Source organism: Mastacembelus armatus, chromosome 1 (assembly GCF_900324485.2).
Source record: "Mastacembelus armatus chromosome 1, fMasArm1.2, whole genome shotgun sequence".
In the NCBI taxonomy this organism is placed as follows: Eukaryota; Metazoa; Chordata; class Actinopteri; order Synbranchiformes; family Mastacembelidae; genus Mastacembelus; species Mastacembelus armatus.
In genome coordinates this window covers 439,391-462,613 of record NC_046633.1, presented here as the reverse complement: position 1 = coordinate 462,613, position 23,223 = coordinate 439,391, and the positions used below count along the sequence as shown (strand labels likewise).

Here is a 23,223-nt window from a genome sequence, read left to right as displayed (position 1 = left end):
GCGCCTTCAGTGAGGCTAAAGTGTTCGACACCTGCAGAGGTGTGGGCAGCAGTGCAACATTCAGATTGTATGAGGCTCTAGATTTAGTTTTGATAAGACCAAACCTTTATGACAGGGACGTCTCAAAGCAGGAGTTCACCCAGAGGCCAGAAAAACTGTTTCTCCTGTACCTGTAGTGAAGCGGAGACTGGTGGACTGTTTGGTTTCTTGGCCACATCAGACCTTTGCTGCCAGCCCACTAAAAATAAAATAAAGATAAAAACAGCAACATTTCTCTGCAGAAATAAGTCTCCATGTCTGATTGAGCCACACTGGAACCACTTTCTACTGCAGAAACAGTTTGTGTGCAAACAGCTGCCAGTCTCCCCTTTAGATTATTATATGTGGAGCGTTATTTCTTAAAAAACCATGACCAACCAAAAAAAACTCGGGAAACACGTGAAGCCAAAGAGTTCTACGATCTGATATCACCAGGTAAGATCATGTCTTTGTGCCACCTGGGTGAACTGCTCCTTTGTTTAAACAAATGATAGCGAAGCTCTTAAAGCGTGACATGGAGCACTTTCCTTCATAGCAGCTGCACACAGAACCAACCAGAACTGAGAACGAACAGCTGCAGGCTGGTTCTTTCAGAGCCTGTTTTATGAAGTAGCTGCTCGCTGACAATAATCTGATCAAATGCCACAGGAGCTGAGCTCAACTGAAGGTGGTGTCATCGTGACAGACACTGTTTCCTGAAACAGCTGACAGCTGACTGGAATATCACCAGGGTTATTTCCCCGAGACGACAGAGCCAAAGTGCAGCGTGCCGTATCTTCTTTTAAAACAACACCACACTAAAAGGACGGCTTTCATGTCAATCACAAGTCGTGCTCAGGAATGTTGCTCCCCCTGTTCACTAAACTGTAAAACAGGGTTCAGGCTGAAGCCTCTTTAGCTACGAGGTAAAAATATGACGCCCGTAGAACGTGTTGATTTTTTAGGTAGACTGAGGTCCCTGTTGTGTCGAGGGCTGAACGGTTCCTGAGGTTTGAGGGCTGTGGGGGGGAAATGGTTAACACCATCACTCCCATGTCTCTTGGAAAAGGCACCAACTCCCTGAAGCTACTGGTTCAGTCTGTAGTTAAACGTCTGTAGTTAAAACTCTCATAACCTGATAGTTTACATCATCTCCTGCTGTAACAGTCGACCATGTCTCCATCGCCCATGTCTATCTGCTGAACGCGGGGTTCATAGGGTGGTCTTTCCTCCTCCTCCTCCTCCTCCATCGAAACACTCTCCGTTTGCATCGAGTCGACAGAGGAGTCGTCTATCCTGCATCTTCCTGAAGCCTCCAGCTCCTGGTTGCTGCCCCCTGAAAGTCGTCTTTCCATGTAGAACGGTCCAGAATATGAGGCCGCGAGGTCCGAGCTGGCGCTGCTGCCCTGGGGGTGTTGGGTAGGGCAGTCGTCCTCTGAGCCAACTGAAGAGGTCCAGTGGGGGTCCAGCAGAGTCACTGTAACAGGACTGATCGGGGGGTTGGGCACAGGATTATACTTCAAGTGCTGTCTGGGGTTCAGCAGGTCAGAGTCCTTCAGCACCTGAAGACAGAGACAGATGAAGATTAAAAACATCGATCAGCTTCATGTTACGACCAGCAGCCTGATGCTGTGACCACTGGAGTCGGTGCAGCAGGTGGTTGGTGCTGGTGTCGCCCTGCAGTCACTGTGCGTCTTCCACAGGCCTACTGTCAGGAAGAGCCCACATCTGTCTGAGCCCCCACCTCTGTCTGAGCCCACCTCTGTCTGAGCCCTCACCTCTGTCTGAGCCCCCACCTCTGTCTGAGCCCACCTCTGTCTGAGCCCCCACCTCTGTCTGAGCCCCCACCTCTGTCTGAGCCCTCACCTCTGTCTGAGCCCACATCTGTCTGAGCCCCCACCTCTGTCTGAGCCCACCTCTGTCTGAGCTCACACATCTGTCTGAGCCCTCACCTCTGTCTGAGCCCCCACATCTGTCTGAGCCCTCACCTCTGTCTGAGCCCCCACATCTGTCTGAGCCCCCACCTCTGTCTGAGCCCCCACATCTGTCTGAGCCCTCACCTCTGTCTGAGCCCCCACATCTGTCTGAGCCCCCACATCTGTCTGAGCCCCCACATCTGTCTGAGCCCCCACCTCTGTCTGAGCCCCCACATCTGTCTGAGCCCTCACCTCTGTCTGAGCCCCCACATCTGTCTGAGCCCCCACATCTGTCTGAGCCCCCACCTCTGTCTGAGCCCCCACCTCTGTCTGAGCCCTCACCTCTGTCTGCCATTCAGTGAGAAACATATGGAAAAGCAGTGAAACCCAGTGCTGACAGGTGCCAGAGGAACCAGATAACCAGTGCTATGGACTTCACCTGTCCCTGGTCACAGTGTAAACATCAGTGTTTTGTTTGTGCTGATCCGGTGCCTTACCAGAGAGTCCGGTAGGACGGGTATCTTCATGGTCCAGGCCTTCACTTTACAGATGAGTATGGACACCACAACGATCGCGAGGACAAAGACGCACAGCAACAGCGCCAGTGTTATCACATGGATCTCTGGAACAAACAGAAAACAGGAAACATTTTGAAATATTTTAGATGAATCCAAAATGTTGAAGCACAAATATTTTTATTTTGTTTTTTTTTTTTAGCCTGGTAATGAATAAAGCTCATTCTTACTGTTACTCTGGGTTTTGTCCTCAACACACACACACACACACACACACACACACACACACACACACACACACGTTGCTTCTTTAAATCAACATGTTTTGGTGGTTTCCAGACTTACCAGTTGAGTCACTGGGACAGATTTTTGTCTCTTTGAAAACCACCCAACTCAAACAATTGTTGTTACACAACCGTCCTTCCAGTTTGACACACATCCCTCCATCCTCGGGGAGCTGGACGTCATATCTACAGACTTTCTGTGTCAGACTGCAGGTTTGGTCGGATTCCTGAAGGTCAGAACACAGAATTATTAATGAATTGATATATTATCATAATAAACAGCTGGTGATGTAGAAAACACATGAGCCTGCAGTTGTGTTTGGCATTCAAGGTTGTTTTGATCAGCCCCAACATTAAACCTGTGTCCATGCTGAGCCCAGTCCACCACTGAAAGCTCCTACAATGGACACATGAGCCTCAGAACTAGACTATGGAGCAGACCTGGTCTGATGAACCACGTGGACAACCAGGTGCAGTCACATCAAGAGATGCAAGGAAAACATGTCTGATCCATGGAGCCCCCACCTCACAGCCTCAGGACTTAAAGGACCCCAGAGGGACCTGCAGAGGTCTGTGGAGGCTCAGAGCTGGTTTGGTGATATGAGGAGGGCTACACAATATGAATCAGTTGGATTTAATGCTGATTTTGGATTCTTTCTTAGGGCCCAGCATAGCACAGGCAGTGTGCATGTGGACAACACCAGCAGTTTGAACCAAAGTCTTTGAAACCTGTGACACTTACACCACCTGGAGAAACTCTGAACTTTATGGAGGCAGAGTCGTCCCTCACAGCCTCCTTCAGTTCTTTGTAGACGTGCAACGGATTCTGGAAAGTCACTGTGGCCACCGACTCTTGAACAGTGAGATTCGCAGGAGGGAAATCTAACTCACCTGTGAAGACAAATCACAGTTTAACCTCTGGCAAACAAACATCTGTATTAATAGACGTTCTGTTTGATTTAGCAGAGTGTGAGTATGTTTGACCTCCTCATGTCACTTACACTTCACATTGACTGTCTTTAAAGTGTTGAAGGAGAAGGTTTTAGATTCCACGGGCTCAGACCGGTTTCCTCCCTGTATGGCTGTGACCGTGACATAGTGGAGGTCCATGTACTGCTGCTCAGACCCCCAGATGAAGTGACTCAGATCATACTGGTGATCTGTGGTGTTGGTCTCAAAATGCCTTCAAATTAAAGCAAGACAACAGCAGGTCAGTCCTCTGTGAATTTAGACATTAACCAAAACAATTTCTTCTTCTGCTGCTGATATTATTACTAGTTTATTTCTGTCAATACATTTCCACTCAAATCAGCAGCGTTTCTGCAGACTCCACCAATCAGTCCAACTAAAGCAGAAACAGGTGTTTACTGATTTTAACATAAAGTAGTTTTTACCTTCCAGACCCTCCGAGAGCTACGGTGAAGCTGGTTTGTGGTTGGTCTTCGCTGTAATCCCAGCTCACTGTGGTTTTGAGATTTTGGCAGGTCACGTCGACTTTTTCTGGAGGTGGAACTGCAGCTAAGAGAAGAAGAAGAAAGAGCCGTGAATACACACAAAGCCTGTGTGCTCACATGGACGACAGTCACATGGGATGTTGTGACCTGCGAGGAAAAAGCAGCGAGTTGGTCTGCACCTGATCCGAAACGTAAACCTAACCGCTAATGAAACCACACATCCTGGTCTGGACTTCTCCACCTTAAATACACAGTTAGTGGAATTCATGTCTGACAGCTCAGCACACTGATGTCAGTGCTGAAGGAGTGAAAGCTGCAATTAGCCTCCGAGCACGGATGTACTGAGGTATCAGATTAGGAATGAGATGATTTAATAATATGAAGGATTATTGATAGAAACTTTCAGAAACTTAGAAATTTCATAAAATACAACTTTAAAATAAACAAGCACAATATGAACTTAAGTGGATTCTGACACAGACACAAGCCAATAGGTGTTCTGCTGCTGTGCGACCTGTCCAGATGTTGCTACTGCTCTGCACAGGCCCAGACCCAGCAGCAGCTGGGGCTCTGTTTCCACACCCAGAAATCTGTGCAGCCTTTCTGACTCTACACTTATTGTTTTATCAACATGTTAATGTCCAACCAAGCTCAATATATTCTGGTTTGGTATTCATCAGTCATCTGTGCACAGAGTGACAAGTGCTGTGATGTAGTTAAAGTGGGTCTGTACTGGGGACAGTGGTCTACACTGGTCTACACTGGCCCTGATGGATGAATGTGGATAAAGCCCCATACTGTGACATGCAGCCGTGCACTGAACCCTGTTTGTAATAAAAGACACAAATTAAGATGTCGACATACTGAGCGTTAATCCCCTAAGGGACTATAACAGTCTGACAATAGCCAGCAGGTCATAGTTTCCACTAACACACCTGTTAAAGGTGGTACGGAACAATCCCTGCTCTTCAGCATTCCTCCAGACTCTGCCTCTCATTGTTGTTCAGCCACTGTCTGACCTGTTTGTCAGATGTACTGATCTTCTCCAGAGACACACGTCACTCATCTGCTAATATCTGCTCACTCACCAGTTGTCAATCACAGACAGTATAGACAGCATCAACAACATTGAACTAATGGGGAAACAGACCTAAAGACCTGAAGACCTGAAGACCTAAGAGTAAATCCACACACTGCACAGTTAAAGGCGTTTGGGCGATCAGGTGAATCTACGGTAAATAACATGGTTTTCACCGAAATCCACCACATGAGCAGGTGTCACCATTTGTAGTTCATTCATATGTGCCAGTATCATGTTACTCATCAGCTTCTATCACCCCCCCCCTTTACAACGGAGCGTGAAAACGCCGACGCTTTCATGCCCTAAAAACCTTGGTAATGATCCGGATTAACAAACTCCTCAGTTTCAGGATGTGTCATTAAAAACAAGAAGCAAAACGAGGAGGCTCACGTCTGCAGACGAGTTGGAACAAATGCTGTTAAAATACGTTTTAAAAAGTTTCCAACATGTGGTAACATCTGCTCAAGTGTGGCCACATGGCTGAAATGTCCAGAAACTGATGGGAGGAAGAGGAAATGAAAGTCTTAGAGTTTTTTATGTGTTTAAAACAATAAATAAAATACTGTCCAGCTACTGATGATAAAGTTTATAGACGCAGCCTGGACCTTGAACAGGTTTATAACCAGCAATCACTGACACACCTTCACGCACCTTTCTCAGATGATCCACCTGACTCTCAGGAATGTGCAGTTACACTGTACATGGTCTGTTTTTAGGCTGTGCGCTTTTATTTTGGGGGGAGTTTTGTCGAGAGCTGATCCTTGTGTTTGTTGTTGTTACTGTCTGCCAGGATCAGTCAACCTGGTGGTTCACTGTTTACAAAAACACCAACAGGCTGAGGCCTGAACGTTCCACAACAAAACATCAGTGGTTGGAGATGAAATTCAGTGTTTTGTTTTTGAAGATCATATTGTATTTCAACAAATACTGTGTTACCAGACTGCAGCAGTAATTAGAAATAATAAAGTACATTTAGTTCTGTGTTTAAGTATTTCAATATTAGGCCTATGTTTATATACTTAAACATTTCACAGTAAATATTATAAGGTTCCCTCCACTATATTTATCTCACACAGCTCCAGTTTCCTTTTGCTTTGAAGAAATCCTCATATTACATGATTCAGTACTATATATACTACTATCTACCCAAACTACAACACTGACAATATAATATAATATAATAGATAGATTAGATATTTAAGTTTTTCTCATCGTACTTGACTTTATCACATTAAAGTACCATTTTGAAATAGTAACGAAAATACTTCTCCAGTGTGACTTCAGTACTTTTTCTTATAACTGAGTATTTATACATTGAGGTATTTGTGCTGAGTATTTTTGTTTGATTTATCTGATTGTGATAAGGAACTACAGTTGTCAGATAAATGTACTGCAGTACAAAGTACAAGGTTTGGCCCCGATACCTAATACTAATACTACTAACACCTCAGAACTGTATGAAGTACAGTGAGTTAATTACGCTGCCCACATGTACAATGTTATGCATTAAAGCACAATAAACTTTTAGACATTACATTTTTATCCACTCACCAATAACAGCGGAAACTCCGCCGATCAGGAGCAGGACCGAGATCGCACCGCCCGGCTGCATGGTTCAGGCCTTTGGTGCCAACGAGGCTTTTTCTGAAAACTATAAAGTCTAAAAACACAAAAACTCAGAGGAAACTCGGACTTTGCGCCACAACGTGTAAAAATTCTGCCCCGATCATTTCTAACACATTTCCACCGAGAGCCGGCGATTACTCAGGTCAACGTGCGTGGTGTGCGGGAAGAGCAGAAACCGGCCAATCAAATTCACCTGGGCATCTAAAAACACACCTGGACGACGTCATCACGTGTCTTTCAAAGTAAAGGTTTGGAGAGAGGGAGAATAAATGAATAAGTGTAGGAGGAAACTTCTTCAAACAAAAGTTTGAGTAAGTAAATAAATGTATTCAAATGTAGTCTAATCAAAAATATACATGTATTTAAAAATAATCCCGGACTCACAAAAAACAATAATTTAACTATAAAAACAGCAAATCATTTATTACATGGACGCTATTTCAAAACGGTTACACACATAATTGACATACATGTTATCACTTTGTAATAAACAGGCCCACATTAAACTCATGAAGGTGTTTTTGATGAGTCTTTTGTACAGAACTGTCAAATATATCGCTATTTTACAAATGAAAAGAAGCTTTTATTGTGAAGGTAAAATGTTTTCATTTCCGTTTTTATATGTATTTTGCCCATGTGCATTTAGCTCATCAGGTAAACTGGTTGTATTTTGCCACCTACAGGTCATAAAATATATTTATTCAAGTACTTTCTCCTGTTCTACATTTATCTGATAACTTTAGTTCCTAACAAAATACAATCTAGAAGTATATAAGGTACCCAGCAGTATATAAAGTACTTCAAATTGGAAGTACATAAGGTAGTTAACGTCAGCTACCCAGCGGTATATAAAGTACTTCAAATTGGAAGTACATAAGGTAGTTAACGTCAGCTACCCAGCGGTATATAAAGTACTTCAAATTAGAAGTATTTCCAGTGCATTTGGATGATGATACTTTTGGACTTTTACTGCAGTAACTTTTGCAATGCAGGAGGATTTTTACTCTGTGGTATTTGTACTGTTACTGCAGTAAAGGCTGTCAGTACTTTATTTGTAGATGTACTTCCTCACTCTCGGCCTGTTAATCAAACAAAACGTCCAGAGGTCCAGATGTTGCTCGTGATGAGACTGACACTGGTGCTGATCTCACACTCACATGTCCACAGTCCAGCTGTCAGCTTCAACATCTGTCTGGAGTCGACCCAGCAGGAGGCCCGGTACTCGGAGGGATTTGTCCCTGCAGGATTAGAGGCCCCGGCCGTGGACCGCGGCTGTAATTACTCCTCACGTGGCGAGCTGAGTGTGCAGAAATACGAGGGCCGGGTCCGAGCACACAGAGGTGGAGAGGAGGATCATGGGTAGAGTCAGACCTGTTACGTCACTGCTGAGTAATCCCACTGTGCTGACCGAGATCCAGCTGTTACAGCTACCCTTCTGCACAGCTGGAGCAAATACTCACAGCCTTAAGTGTGATGTACTCAGCTAGTACAGGTCAAGCTCATTGAAATATAATTTATAGAGTGATCACATGTCGGTGTTGTGTTTGAGGCCCAAGAAAAACATCAGTTTTTACAGTTTTAAAATGGTTTAATTACATTTATCAGTGACGCCTCAGGATCAGGGGAAATGCTGGTGCTATTTCAGGCCCCTAGGTTGTGTGTCTGCAGGTACCACCAGGAGCCTCAGTCCCAGACAGGGAGCTCTTTGTGGTTTTTGCCTAGAATCCACCAGGACCCTCCTTCTGGTCTCAGGTGGCTCAGAAGATGAAGCAAAAAAAAGAAAAATCAGAGCGTGACTGTAGATGTGAGGACGAGCGAATCGTTGTTCTCTCTAAGGATTTTCTCTTTGAGGCTATTGAGGACCCGGACTCTGGAACAGATGCAGCAGCTGTTATTTTACCCTCCAGTCAGCGCCACGTGTCCGAGCTGTAATCTGAAGAGAAGCCACACAGCTTCACCAGTACGCAAACTGGGTCCAGAATCAGTCACTGACTCACTGGGTCTAAACCCTGACCCCAGCCTAAACCTGGTTCCAACCTGAACCCTCAAGTGAGGTGAGAGGAGCCACTGGTCCTCACAGGGATAGACACACAGACATAGTTGTGTTCATGTCCTGGGGTCTAACCCTGACCGCTCCTCACCTAAATCAAATCCTCACCCTAAATTGGATGATGGACATTACGGGGACTTGTAGCCCCCACGACAAGACTGGTCCCCAGAACCTCCCTCCCTCACTCTCCCTGATGTAGGGCAGCTGCACGGCTCTAAATCCCTTCACTGGCCTGAATCCTGCTGTGCTGCTGCATGTGTGAGCATGTGAGCAGCTGCTTATCCTTTAACCCACCCCCCCCAAATTGCACCAACCCTCATCCCTGGCCCCCACCCGGACCAACAACCATCCTCCAGCTCTCTGCTGTTTACTCCTGAAACCACAGGACAGACAACTGGACGCTTTAGTGGATCACTCTACAAACACACGTCTCCCCGTCCACCCTGACAGCACCACCCGCACCTCAGCATCATGCGGGCGCTACTGGAGAGCAGCTGGATGAGGTTCGGACCAGCAGGCAGGGGGTCGTACGACTGGGTGACAGGTTCACCTGCGACACAGGAGAAGCAGGTGTGTAGAAATCACACACATGTACACACAGCGACAACAGGAACTGAAGTATTTGGCACAAATACTTCATACTTATACTTTATTCGAGTGAGTTTTTACTATAAGTTTGGCTCAAAAACTACAAATCTAATCACATGACAAAAAAACTTTGTTTTGAGGATTTTCTTTCCACGCAGGTGAGTCAACTCTTCTGTTTCCAGATGTGCTGAAAGGGAACAAATGGGAATCAAACCCAGTTCCCTCTTAGGCTCCAGTGCACCTACATATGTTTTAAATCATCTTGTCTGTGCTCACAAGGAGGTCACACAATGTTCTGGCATCCAAAAGTGGACCTGAGCAGAATCATGACAGAAACTTTTCTTTTCTTCCTCGTTGATCTCCAGGGCCACAAATGGAACGAGCTGGATCTGGCGGAGGACAGGCAGTCTGAGCCGGTGCTCCACGTGGTCCTCCCGCTTGTCTCAGTCCTCCTGCTGGCTCTCCTGGTCGGCCTGGTGTACCGCCGGTGCTCTCGCAGTAAGCTGAGCCTGGCCAACATCATCGCTCTGGACCTGCAGGACGCCGAGAGCAGCTCAGAGTTCCTGTCCTCCCTGACCAGGAACGCTGAGCGCCACACCAGCACCAGTTCCGACGGATCAGACGGAGTCTTCGTCATGGTCTACCTGCCTCCACCCTATGAAGAAACGCTCACCAAGATCACCCGGGCCGCCAGCGTCTCCAGCTCCAGGGACGTAGAGTCGATAAAGATAGAAGACCTGGAGGCCAGACTGTGTCCAGAGCTCTGGTCAAACAGTGGAAAAGTGTGAGAAGACATTAGAGCTCCAATATCTGTCGTCTGTAAATACTCTATAGACACACACACACACACATGGATACATGCAGGGACCAGTGAATAATGTTGAGAGTGTGTGAGATCACACACCTGCACTTCACTAAATACAGTAACACACGACTAAAGTGGGACCTCTAGTGGTGACACGGCAGAACAACAACAGTAATATGCTGCATCATGTACAGTGACTTTCAATTCTCTTTCAAATGACATAATTGATGCTCATGTCTGTTGGTGTCGGTGATGAAGGTAATAAAGTGTTTTCTGATGGTTTAGATAAATCAATGCACATTTTTAACCTTTAGATAAAAAGGTTTTTCTTCTCCACCTCTGCATCGTGTTCTCCTGACGTGGCTGTAAACGTTGTGGGTTAGTGCAGGGACAGTGTTGCAGCTACTTTCTAAGACAGACGGAGGATTTAAAGTTAACGCTGGTAAAGTCAGTTCTGTCAGCACACCAAGAATGTTTCCACACTCCCTTCATAACATCTCTTTTCAAAATATGACTCGGGTTTATTGACCTGTGCATTGTGGGAAATTTCTTTATTCAGACACAAAAAAACACAACGAGTGTATGATGCTTCACTTTATTGATATTACAGGTCACTGGACATTTGACAGGAAGTCAGTAATTCCAGTGATAACTACGGGACTAGATGTATTAAGGATTATGGGCAATCAGCGAAGTAGCTGGCGTCCTGCTTGTCCTTGCACTCGTTCTGAAAGATCAGCCCCAGCCTGCAGATCAACAGTCGGCAAATGTTCAGTAAATGAACTGTAGTGATTTCAGGTCATTTATTAAAAGCAGAACGTGAAAATGAACAGATAAAGATATAACTCACATTGTTTTCAGCTTGTCCGAGTGGGCCTGTCCAGACCCACGTCCTCTGTGGAAATATAGGGAAAATATATGACATATCAGGACAAAGAAACTCTCTCTGTAGATTTAATCCCTGATGTCTGCTGCATCACAGGACACAAGCTGGATGGTGTTTACCATCAAATATTAAAGGCACAACACAAAGAGTCCCAGCAGCTGTGGGAGGTTTGTGGAGCCCTTTGTTGCATGTCCTACCTTTGTTCTCCACTCTCCTCGCTCGACTCTGAACTCTCACGGCCTTTTGTCGGTCTGAATGAATCAAAAAGTCCAATCAGTTGCAATTTTCACTGAGGTCACTGTACAATAAAGCCAACCTAAGAGAGCGTGTGTGATGTTTGAACTGTGCGACCGCACAAGAGAACTCACGGAGGATTAGTGACGATCTTCAGCAGACAGTTGATGTCGTCAGTGACGTCGTCGTTCAGAAGGTCTGGACAGAAAACAAACCGACAGTTTGTGGAAAGAAACGTTAGACAGCTGTGACATCCAGATGGAAAAAAACACAAACTGAAACTCACCGCTGCAGCTGGTCCCACAGATGTTGGCTGAAGGACTCGTGCCGTTGCAGGCCACTTTGTCTCCGAGCTGGAACAGGCCGTAGAGCTTCCAGGTGTTGTTCGGCTGAGGAGGGGCTGGTGCAGGCTGTTTGGGTGGCTCGGGCCGTTTGGGTGGCTCGGGCCGTTTGGGTGGCTCGGGCCGTTTGGGTGGCTCGGGCCGTTTGGGTGGCTCAGGCCCCTTGGGGCTCCGCTGCCTTCTTGGTTTAGAAGAGTCTTTCTGCTCCTTGCTGTCATCGCCTCTCTTCTCAAGGTTCACCTCGTTCACCACAGCGGTGTTAAAACCTGACGACAGCTCAGCGTGACAGACAGCTGAAGGCCGGACAGAAAAGATAAAGACAACGTGACAAACTGATCTGCAAATAGAAAACTTTTTGATCCACACACATCTGGACAGTAAAGGGGTTCATGAGAAACTGGATTAGTTTTTACCATTTAGACCAGATTAGGTGAAAGAAAAAAAGCCCCGCTGTGTATTAAAGACGTGTGTTCTTATTCGTACCTCCACCACCTCTTTAGCTGCTCTTTGACTGAGTAACTAAAAAAACAAGTTGAAGTCGTTTGAGTAGGTGAAACGGTGGTTACCCTTGGCGACGAAGTTACTTCCAGTCAGTACTTTCTGACTGTCCGTCAGGTTCGCAGTCTCCCTCACCAGCTGGTCCCTCAGCTCACACTTTGTCACGATTCGCCCTTCAGACAGGCTGCAGCCCAGCACCGCCAGCAGAAACGCCACGAGAAGCTTCATCTTGACTCTAGTTGTCGTGTCTGACTCTGGAAGCATGTGTGACATGATATATATACTGTCTGCAGAGCCGCTGATAACAAACCAGGCACATTGTACGTTTATTGTTCACCTACAATGAAAGGCCACTCCCTTGGTCCCTGGAACAAGGATCTGGAAATACACAGTGTTCTGAGACATCTGATGCTTTCTGGTTTTTCTGGTTTCTGGTTTTGTATGGGTTCGAAGACGTAAAGGGGGAAAAGAAACATCTTTACAAATCTACAGGTTACGCCCCCATCGTGTTGAAAACAAAGTCATGGGACTAGAACCGGGTACAGGAAAAGATATTGTCATCTTACGTCAGCAAAAAAACACGGGAGCAGTACACGTGCAACAAGAACAGAGCAGCTGAAACATGATTTTAGTTTCAGTCAAATGTCCTGGTTAAAACCAAAGGTGTTTTATTTAGACCCCCCATGGTCCAGGCTGACAGATTTTATTTTACAGAAAGTGAGAGAAGGGAAGGTCTCATGAAACTTATTACTATCAATCCACCTATTATCCATCTATTATCTGTCCATCCATCCATCCACCCATCCGTCCATCCATCTATTATCCATCATCCATCCATCCATCTATTATCCATCCATCCATCCATTATCCATCCATCCATCCATCTATTATCCATCATCCATCATCCATCTATTATCCATCCATCCATCCATCCATCCATCCATCCACCCATCCATCCATCCATTATCCATCCATCCATCCATCCATCCATCCACCCATCCACCCATCCATCTATTATCCATCCATCCATCCATCCATCCATCCATCCATCCATCCATCCATTATCCATCCATCCATCCATCCATCCATCCATCCATCCATCCATCTATTATCCATCCATCCATCCATCCATCCATCCATCCATCTATTATCCATCCATCCATCCATCCATCCATCCATCCATCCATCTATTATCCATCCATCCATCCATTATCCATCCATCCATCCATCCATCTATTATCCATCCATCCATCCATCCATCCATTATCCATCCATCCATCCATCCATCCATCCATCCATCCATCCATCTATTATCCATCCATCCATCCATCCATCTATTATCCATCCATCCATCCATCTATTATCCATCCATCCATCCATCCATCCATCCATCCATTATCCATCCATCCAGCTGCTGCAGTTCTGTAGATTCAGGCTGTTCCCATGTGATCCCAGACTGATGTCACACTGCTGAGATCTGGACTCTGTTGGGGTCATACCATCTGCTGCAGGACTCCTGGTTCTTGGACCAGGGAGGCAGCTCCATGTCAATTTTTTTGGGCTGTACCCAACCGAGCCCAGTGGTGAAGGTCTAACTAGCAGACACTGGGCAGGATCCCCTCCAAGAGGGGTTTCCTTAATCCAGGCAAGACGACACAGCACCAAAATGTCAGATTCATCAGAACACAGAAATGCATTTCCATGTTTTAAAAATGTTTGATGTTTATGTTTATCTCTTCTGCTGACTTTGCTCCTCAGGTACAGGAACCCCTGGGGCCCCTCTCTTCAGCCATTTAACTCAGATGATCACAAAAGGTCTGTAGGATCATTATCTACTCACCTCAATCAGAGGTGACACCAGTGCAAGACAGGACATACCAGTGCAGCTGCATTCTTGTTTGGATTTCTGAGATTGCATGAGCCCTTGTAGATTACAGTAACACAGTGGCAAAGGATGCCCTCTAGTGATGAGTGTCAGAACTACAACATCAAAAAGTGTCTCCACTGGCAACAGTGACGGGTCCATTAAAGTTTTATGGGAACCTTTCCTATCAGGTTATCTTATTAACAAATCGTTGATCTGTTAGTTCTAAAGTTACAACCATCAGCATGATGTGGCAGTTTACACCTATAACACAACCACAGGCCAGATTGTCTAAAGCAGAAGATGCTCAGATTTAGCATCTCCCCCTGGTCCACTACAGTCCAGGCTGCCTGTGAGCATTTACAGTCTCTGTATTTGGCCTTGTTTTCTCATCAGCACCATCAGCATGTCTCAGTTTGTGGCAGTGAACAGCAGCATATTCAAAACCAGTGACTGCATTTCACAGTTTTGTTTATGATCTTTTATTGTTTTATCTGTGTACAAGATCATTTTACACGATTTTTTTAAAATCAGAAGTGAGATTCAAAACAAAAAACACCACTGGAGAACTTGCACCAATGATTTGTCTTGGACTCTTTGTGTAGTGAAGTGATGGTTAATCAGCTAAACAATATGTGCTGCTGAAGTAATAATCAAACATAACACTTTTTAAAATATTTTACAGGTTTATTGATCTGTGTATTACAGAGGAAACTGCTTCATCAAGCCACGTTATGAATCTTTTACCAAAGCGTCAAAGGACAGATGTTGATTTTGAATAACAGACATAAAAACACAAAAACCCTTCACTTCATTTTCATCATAGTCACTGGTTCTGCATTTAGGAGAAGATTAATAATCCCAGTGATTCCAGGAGTTACATGGGTGCAGGTTATGCACAGTCAGAGAAGTACTCCGAGGCTGTCTTGCTTTTGCACTCTTCCTGGAAGATGAGCCGGATCCTAGAAATGAGCAGAAGTCAACATTACAGGTATTTGTTTAGGCAAACTGACTGTATTGATTGGATGACCAAACTGCAGGTAATCAATGCAAAGCACATGTAAAAGCAGAACATGCAACTTAGGAGGAAAAGACTGGACTTACTGTCTGATCTTCCTCCTGAGCACGTCTGCTGCAAGGCCCTCTCTGTGGAAATACATGAAGCATATATGAGATAAATAAAATCACAGTGTCGGGGCAAATTAGCTCAGTCTGTGAAGTGACGTGGTTGGATGCACCTCCACATGCACAGTGATGCAAACACCGTTTACCATCGGTTATTAAAAATAATGAGCAGTGTGGAAATATAGCTGGAGGTATTTGTTGCTCTCTGGCCTTGTTCTCACCGACTATACACAGCTGCTATTCATTTCAGGCCACCTGCCAAACTACTGACTGGTGTAACCAGTCTGTCTCTCACAGCAGCAGACGGTCTCAACCTGTTTGTGCAGCCACTCCTGAAATGTTTGTTTTAAAGCCTGACGTGCCTTTTGAGATGAACCTCACAGTCCCTCTCACACAAAAACCCATTTCTTCTTCTTCTTCTTCTTCTGCCCTGAGCCGGATGACTTCACTCTGCAGTACGATGAATGTGCAGTTTAACATTTGGAGGCTGTTTTCACATTCATCTCCTGGAGAGGAAGTTTCTCTGTCTTCACATTAAATCGGAGTTTAAGATGCGAGTCAGATACTTGAAGCCTCCGGGGCACAGACGCTGATAAATTGCTTGGGAACATGGACAGTATCTGCATATTCATAACTTCCAGTTCTCCCAGTGAGGAAAACGTCATATTTATCATTTTAAAGACATTTTCTGGAAAGTCCAAGCTAAGTGATTATTTAAAGCAGAGCATTGTGTTTTCAAATAGGTCTGACTAGGGAGCTAATGTCAAAACTGATTCAGAAATGAATGGATGAGCTGTCAAATTAACTGCGATGCAATGGGAGTAAAAACCTGAATCAGGAACTTACTCAGGATTGCTGTAGACCTCAAACAGGCAGCTGATGTCATCAGTGATGTCGTCGTCCTGCAGCTCTGGAAAGAAAAAGTAAAGTTTAAATTGTTCCCCCCACAAGAAGAAAAGCAGAGAAGTACAGGCAGGAAAACTCTACACATGCACATCTGGTTTGTAGCTGACAGCTGTCTGCTGCTAACATCTGTAGAGTCGGCTTGTTGGTTGCTCGGGGTAAATAAAAGCTGAAACAGTCCAGGGATCAAATTTAAAAGCCAATCCTGCATTTTGTCTTTGATTCCAGCTGAGCAGCAAGAGGCAGGTGTCAAAGTGAAACTCACTGGTGCACTCTGTCTCACAGATGTTGGGGGAAGTATTACTGCCATTGTTGCAGACCAGGTTGTTGCTGAGCTGGAAAATGCCAGAGAGCACCAAGACCTCCCCTTCCTGAGCCGCAGGGTCTGGGTGCCACTCAGGGTTCTGAACAGACTGTAGATTCCCACTGTTCAAAATGTCCTGACGCTCCATGAAGTGGTTGTCTTCTGTGCCAGGCTTCAGATGATTCACTGCACTGGTGGTAAAACCTGAGGACAGCTCGGCATGGCAGACGACTGAAGGCCAGGGAGAGAGGAGAAAATGGAAATGAAAAACTGCCTGGACTCACATTTCTATTAATGTCTCTTACATTTGCTGTAGATGTTCATGGTCCCCAGAGGACAGAATTAGTCCATCAGCAGTACTTACCCTTGGCCAAAAACTCATTTTCAGTTGGTATCTCATCGTTTGGCAGTTTGTTCATCGCGTTTAACAATTGAGCCCTCAGGTCACACTTCGTCATAGTTCGCCCTTCAGCCAGGCTGCAGCCCAGCACCACCAGCAGAAACACCACGAGAAGCTTCATCTTGACTCCAGCTACTGTGTCTGACTGCAACAACAAAAGTGGAACAATATATATATATATAGCTCCCGCAGAGCTGCAAAGAATTCAAATCCTTTGTTCTGACACAGGCCACTCCTTTGGTTCCTAGAAGTAAGACCTTGAATGTGCAGAATGTTGTGACATTCACACTTGGCTCTCAGAGCAGGGGAGGTTCAAATCACCCAGCAACCAGGAAACATCTCTCACTTACGGTAACGGTTACGCCTTGGTGCCATTGAAAGGACATGAGATGTAAAAAACTGTTTCTCCCCATATCACACTATGTAGCAGTAAAAGTCCATTAAAAAGTCAGCTGTTATGTTTTGAAGCTTATGGACCATGTGACTGAAAATTCAAACTGTCAGATTTTACTGAAGAAAAAGTGAAACCAGGTGATCTGCCTTCTGTTGGTGATTCAAAAGTTCACAGGGCTCAAGTCTTCCTTGCAGATTCATCTGCTGATAAAGTCATGGCAACTCAACCATACTAGATGTTATCAAACCTTTTGACACCGGTATTTTATCTCAACTAGACCGTGAGGTGAGCTCTGCCACACTGACTTTGTATGACAAGACACAAACCAAAAATGCACAAAGCAGTTCTGTACATACTTTATTGTCATAGGTCATTGATTTGAGAGAAGGTCAACTCTTCCAGTGATCACTAAATGTAGTCAGGTCAGGCAGTCAGAGAAGTACTTGGAGGACTTTTTATCTCTGCACTCGTCCTGGAAGATGAGATCGATCCTGCAAATGAACAAGAACGAACTTACACAGCCAGTAAACTGACTTCATAACTAAATTACTGGCAATTCATAATTTAAAACGACAGATCATGCAGAGAACTTACATTGTTTTGAGCTTCTCCCAGTGAGCTGCCCCAGAGTTACTGCCACTGTGGAAATATGGAATCAGAGCAAACTGAACTTAAACCCTCAGGTCTGCAGCCTAAAGTCATGTTTGTTTTATCATCAGTTAAAGACAAAGTGCCTCTGCAGCTGTGATTGACACCACTGTTCATGTTCCAGCTGGAGGGATTTGTTGCACATTTGACATTTCCTCTGATTCTACACAGCAACTATTCATATTCCATGCCAAAACACCTGCTGACTGGTGTAACCAGAAGAGCTGCATGCTTAGAAAATTCACTCAGCATCAGCCTGGAGCAGCTGCAGTGAACCTCTACGTTCTCCACCCATAAAACAAAAACAAAAATTATTTCTTGTTCCTTGGCTTTGAAGACTCAGCTTCACTGTGCAGCGGTTAACATTTGGATTGTTTTCACAATCATCTCCTCAATCTGAGGAGAAGATGTGAGTTTTGTTTTTCAGAGCCAAAACCCTTTGGGGTTTGGGTGCAGCTGTGCTTAAGGCTGGTGCACAATGAAGTTGACATTTGACCCATCATGTGACCACACTGATAAATGAACAACTTACACAGGACTGGTCAGGATCTTCAACAGGCAGTTGATGTCGTCACCTATGTCGTCATCAGCCAGGTCTATATCAAAGGAAACAATTTGGTAAAGATGAAGCAAAGTTGTTAAACCATGGACAAGAAGAATCAGAAGCAGGAGGTTATGAGCCAACATCTGTTGAGTTGGTACATTAGCTATTTGTAAAACTACTGTGCTGGTCAAGTTTGAGCAAATAAGGCCAAGTTCAGTCTGGTCCTGGACCCCTTTACAGCTGAGACATTGATAGGAAACAAAGTGAAACTCACTGCTGCAGTCTATCCCACAGATGTTGGCCGAATCAGCTGTGCCGTTGCAGACCAGATTACCGCTGAGCTGGAAAAGTCCATAGAACATCCAGTCCTCCTCGTGGTTTGGAGACCGGAGGAGTCGAGTGTGGTGACAGGTGCGTGGTATGGGCTGGATGGTGCGAAGTGTGTCCCAGACAGGAGGCAACATGGGGGGAGGCGTGTCCCAGAAAGGTGGTGGCATTGGGGGAAGCGTGTCCCAGACGGGAGGCAGCATGGGGGGAAGCGTGTCCTGGATAGGTGGTGGCATGGGAGGAAGTGTGTCCCAGATGGGAGGCAGCACAGGGGGAAGCGTGTCACAGATGGGGGGCAGTGAGGGAGGCAGCATAGGGGGGGGTGTGTCCTGGGAGGGGGACAGGGTTGGGGGAAGCATGGGGGGTAGTGTGGGCCAGTAGCGGGGAAGCATGGGCCGATAGTGGGGCAGTGTAGGCCTGACACGGGGCAGCGTAGGCCTGACAGGGGGCAGCGTAGGCCTGACAGGGGGCAGCGTAGGCCTGACAGGGGGCAGCGTGAACAGTATGGCCCTCTTAGTGGGCAGCGTGAATGGCATAGGCCGCACCTTGGGCACTCTGGTGGGGTTATTGGGCATTATGGTCAATGGTTCAGGCTGGTTTATTGAACGAGTGCTCTTGACTTGTCGTCGTCGTCTCTGAGCGCGGGGCAGGATTGCTCTTAAAAGGCCCTCATACCTCCTGAGACCAGTGGCGTCCACCTCTGGGTTTTGTGTCTTCAGCTCTTTCACTGCACTGGTGTTGAAACCTGATGCCAGCTCAGCGTGACAGACAACTGAAGGTTGGAGAGAGGAGAACTTGACCACACTTTGGACACAATCTGATCCACACTGTCCTAAATTCCTGCACATATTCATGTTCAGAGCAGTGTGAATAGATTTGAATGCTTATGCAAATAATCTCTAGATCCGGTCAAAAAAAAAAAATCACATGGAAATTGTGTCCACAAGGACATGTGTTAGTTATATCTCCATGAGTAACGTCTAAACATTAAGTAGCTCAGGAACTAGATGCAACCCGTTTGGTACCATGAGTTTACTGACATTACAGCTAAACACTGGTACATATTGAGTCCAGGATTGTTAGTACCAGTAGTCCCCAGTGTTCCTGATGTTAAAGTACTGAATGACTTTATGCCTGATGTTTGCAGTGTGTCTCAGGTGTTTCCTCCCTCCATGTTTTAATCCTGTATGTGGAGAAGCTGTTTTAATTGTTTCTGGTGTCTCCATTGAGAGTTGATGTGTTTAAAGTGACTGAGAAGGTTAAAGAAGTCTGGGATGAACCAGTTCTCTCTTGTTTTTATACTGAACATTCATTGGTTGCCACATACGTGATTGCCCAGCCAGGTGTGAACTAATTACCTGGACAGGAATCACCTGACACTGATAAACACAGAGCAGCTAACACCCAATTGTTTCTGTAGACTGATTTCATGATCCCAGTTTGTGATTACTGATCCAATGTTAAAATAACCAGTAGTTACCCTTGGCCACAAAGTTCTCCCCACTCAGTGTTGTCCCCTTCTTTGCCAGATCATCGATCGCTTTCATCAGTCCATCCCTTAGTTCGCATTTTGACACAAGCCGCCCTTCAGCCAGACTGCAGCCCAACACCACCAGCAGAAACACCATGAGTACCTTCATCTTGACTCCAGCTATCTGAAAACATGCACAACATAACAGATACACTCAGTAAAATCTAATTTCCTTGGCACTGGGATAAAAGTTCTTAACCCCTGTTGATCTGGGCATCAGTAAGTCCTAGAGGAGAAGGAACATCCAGGAACTTGGTTTAGAGCTCAGATTTCTACTGTTCCCTCAGCTGGACAGAGTGCAAAAATAAAAAGTAACTCACTGCAGAGAAAAGATCCTGCAAACCACAGAGGAAACAGACCCAATGAATCAAACCATGGCTTTAAATATTACTTGGTCAAACTACGCAATAAGTACAAAGGGGAAATCAAAGTGATGATTAAAGCTATTTAAAATCTTACTAACGTGAACTTTTGCATCAAGGCTTTCAAACATACAGGAACTCCTCAACATACTATTGAGGCTGGAGTTAATTTTACCTGTCTCAGCAGGAAACAAAATACAACAAGGAAAGTCGCTGTTTCCTCCCTCCCACAATCCCACTTGGTACAGTCCATACTGCCACCTCATGGGGACCATCCTGAACAATTGGAGCAGCAAAAAAACAATAAAACCAATACTTGGTACTGAAACCCTACTACATGAAGCCAATGTCAGTCAGCTGAAGTTTATTTGATAAAGGCATGAACAAAACTTTATACTGAACTAAACTAATGACTAAAAATGCTTTCACCTGATTGGAGAGTGAAGCTTCCTCACAGGGACTTTTTGGTTGTTGTGGTTCAATTAATCATTTATTTAATTTCAATTTCATTTACTTTCTTAAAAGGTTTTGTTCCACAGTGTCATGTGACCTGTGATGTCCGTGGTCACTAAAACCCCTTTGCAGAACTTTTTAGACACAACTGACAAATGCAGTTGCTTTTTTACAGTGTTGGTCCCACTTCTCAAAGAATCAAAGCTTTGACCTTCTACATTTTAATAATTTTAGGCAAATATCCACAACCCACTGGAGCCATGGTTGTCACAATGTCCCCTCACGGAAAGGAGGTTGTAGGCGTGAACCCTTGTGACCCGGGGCCTTTCTGTGTGGAGTCTGCATGTTGTCCCTGTGTCTGTGTGGGTTTTCTCTTCCCACAGTCCAAACACATGCAGGTTAGGCTTAGAGTCTGGACCCAGGTGGACCCGGGGCCTTTCTGTGTGGAGTCTGCATGTTGTCCCTGTGTATGTATGGGTTTTCTCCTCCCACAGTCCAAACACATGCAGGTTAGGTTGGTTAAATTGAATGTAAGTGTGTGTCTGTCTCTGTGTATCAGTCCTGTGATTAGCTACTAATAAGCTTTCAGTTGGTCCAGCACACTGTTCAGCTCTTCTTGATCTCAGTTCATAATTTGATACAGATCATTGTTTTAATTTATTGGTTCACCTTGAAAAAGTGGGTTGGTATCAGTTGGCCTCAATCTGGTTCAAATCCTACTTAGCAAACAACATTTTGGTTGTGGTCATTGAAACTGCTGACCTGTGGTGTACCTCAAGGCTACATCCTTGGCCCCCACCTGAGTTCTGGAAAGTATTATTCAGACAATCTCTAGATAAATATCATTCTTATGCAGATGACATGCAAATTTATGTCCCATGAAAAACTGGTGATGAGGGCAAGTTTCATACTATACTATCATGTCTGTCTGAAATAAAATGCTAAGGTCATGAAACTTTTTTCAGCTAAATGAAAAAATTTGTCCCTATGGACAAATGTAAAACGTGAAGTCAGATCCATGTTTGATAAATAATAACTAGCTCATGTTTTAATGTATTGAGGAACATCTAAAAAATCTGGTCTTTTCTGTCTCAACCAGATTGTGTGAAGGTCATACATGCTTTCATATTGTCTTGGTAAGATTATTGTAATTCTTTGTACCCAGGGTTGAGCCCAAACCAACTTCAGCTTCCTTGGGCTAGTACAAAATTCAGCTGCTTCATTTCAACAAACACTGACAGACAACATCATACCAGCCAGTTTTTGCTTCTCTTCACTGGTTATCAGTAAGCTTAGAAATAGATTTTACTGATTATCTTTGAAACACTTCATGGTCTCACTACTTCCCACACTACTGAGCTATTCTTGACAAGCCGGACTGCAGCCTCAGATCTTCAGATAGGACTTAATTAAGGTCTGTTTCAGGACTAAAGAAGACCTGGCTCTTGTACTCTGGGCCCCATTAGCTCAAAGAATCTGAGAATCTATCTAAGAATAAGTGACATCTTTTAAACTACTTGAAATTTGTGTTTTTAAAATGTGTTGTTTTTAGTTACTATAAATATTTTACATGTTACTGCATTGAGGTTGTCAACACCACGGTCTGGTACTCACATTTAACAACCACATGAAGGGAAATTAAACAAAAGCAAATGCTTCTACCTTTTAATGCACTCAACTCAATTAAAAACTTAACTTGCCCATACGATCAATGCAGAGCTTTAAGTCTGAAAAGAGAAAAAGGTAGTCCAGACCTCGTCTTCATCATGTGGAGACTGTTTTGGGTGAGTGGACTGTGTCGGGTGGTGGTTGGTGTAGATTGGTGGATTAATGGTTAATGAGGATCTGGTGAATTCTTTGGACCAGGTGGCAGTTAGTGTGGACCTGGTAGACTCTGGGGATTGTGTGGTGGTTGGTATGGACTGGGGTGGATTCTGAGGCCTGGGTGGCTGTTGATGTGGACCGGGTGGATTTTGAGAGCCAGGATGTGGTTGGTGTGGACATGATGGATGTTGTGGGCCAGATGGAAGTTGGTGATGACCTGATGGTGGTTGATATGGACTGGGTGGATT

At 45.0% G+C, this 23,223-nt stretch overlaps 4 protein-coding genes across 5 annotated transcripts; 1 reads left to right on the top strand and 3 right to left on the bottom strand.

Annotated features, from left to right (window-relative positions):
- Positions 1–852: 852 nt before the first annotated feature.
- ifngr1 (interferon gamma receptor 1) lies at positions 853–7,026 on the bottom strand. Its single transcript, XM_026303943.1, has 7 exons — positions 6,820–7,026; positions 4,128–4,251; positions 3,735–3,916; positions 3,476–3,624; positions 2,795–2,960; positions 2,432–2,556; positions 853–1,580 (listed from the first exon to the last, which is right to left on the bottom strand). The coding sequence occupies exons 1-7, from the start codon at positions 6,878–6,880 to the stop codon at positions 1,167–1,169; spliced, it is 1,221 nt and encodes a 406-aa protein (XP_026159728.1). The 5' UTR covers positions 6,881–7,026; the 3' UTR covers positions 853–1,166.
- A 2,389-nt stretch (positions 7,027–9,415) lies between these two features.
- On the top strand, positions 9,416–10,320 carry smim28 (small integral membrane protein 28). Its single transcript, XM_026303087.1, has 2 exons — positions 9,416–9,514; positions 9,898–10,320. Exons 1-2 carry the CDS (start codon positions 9,416–9,418, stop codon positions 10,318–10,320), a joined length of 522 nt encoding a protein of 173 aa, XP_026158872.1.
- A 596-nt stretch (positions 10,321–10,916) lies between these two features.
- LOC113128565 (translation initiation factor IF-2-like) lies at positions 10,917–12,742 on the bottom strand. 2 transcript variants are annotated; one of them, XM_026303989.2, is made up of 7 exons: positions 12,638–12,742; positions 12,365–12,550; positions 11,744–12,091; positions 11,592–11,655; positions 11,421–11,474; positions 11,188–11,232; positions 10,917–11,083 (listed from the first exon to the last, which is right to left on the bottom strand). In XM_026303989.2, exons 2-7 carry the CDS (start codon positions 12,522–12,524, stop codon positions 11,014–11,016), a joined length of 741 nt encoding a protein of 246 aa, XP_026159774.1. In that variant the 5' UTR covers positions 12,525–12,550; positions 12,638–12,742; the 3' UTR covers positions 10,917–11,013. The 2 variants fall into 2 exon arrangements, with proteins under 2 accessions (XP_026159774.1, XP_026159773.1); XM_026303988.2 differs by lacking the exon at positions 12,638–12,742 and having other exon boundaries at positions 12,365–12,622.
- A 2,084-nt stretch (positions 12,743–14,826) lies between these two features.
- Positions 14,827–17,057, bottom strand: LOC113128415 (sperm acrosome-associated protein 5-like). The gene is made up of 5 exons (XM_026303732.1): positions 16,857–17,057; positions 16,454–16,723; positions 16,132–16,195; positions 15,265–15,306; positions 14,827–15,122 (listed from the first exon to the last, which is right to left on the bottom strand). The coding sequence occupies exons 1-5, from the start codon at positions 17,011–17,013 to the stop codon at positions 15,053–15,055; spliced, it is 603 nt and encodes a 200-aa protein (XP_026159517.1). The 5' UTR covers positions 17,014–17,057; the 3' UTR covers positions 14,827–15,052.
- Between the last annotated feature and the right edge of the window lie 6,166 nt (positions 17,058–23,223).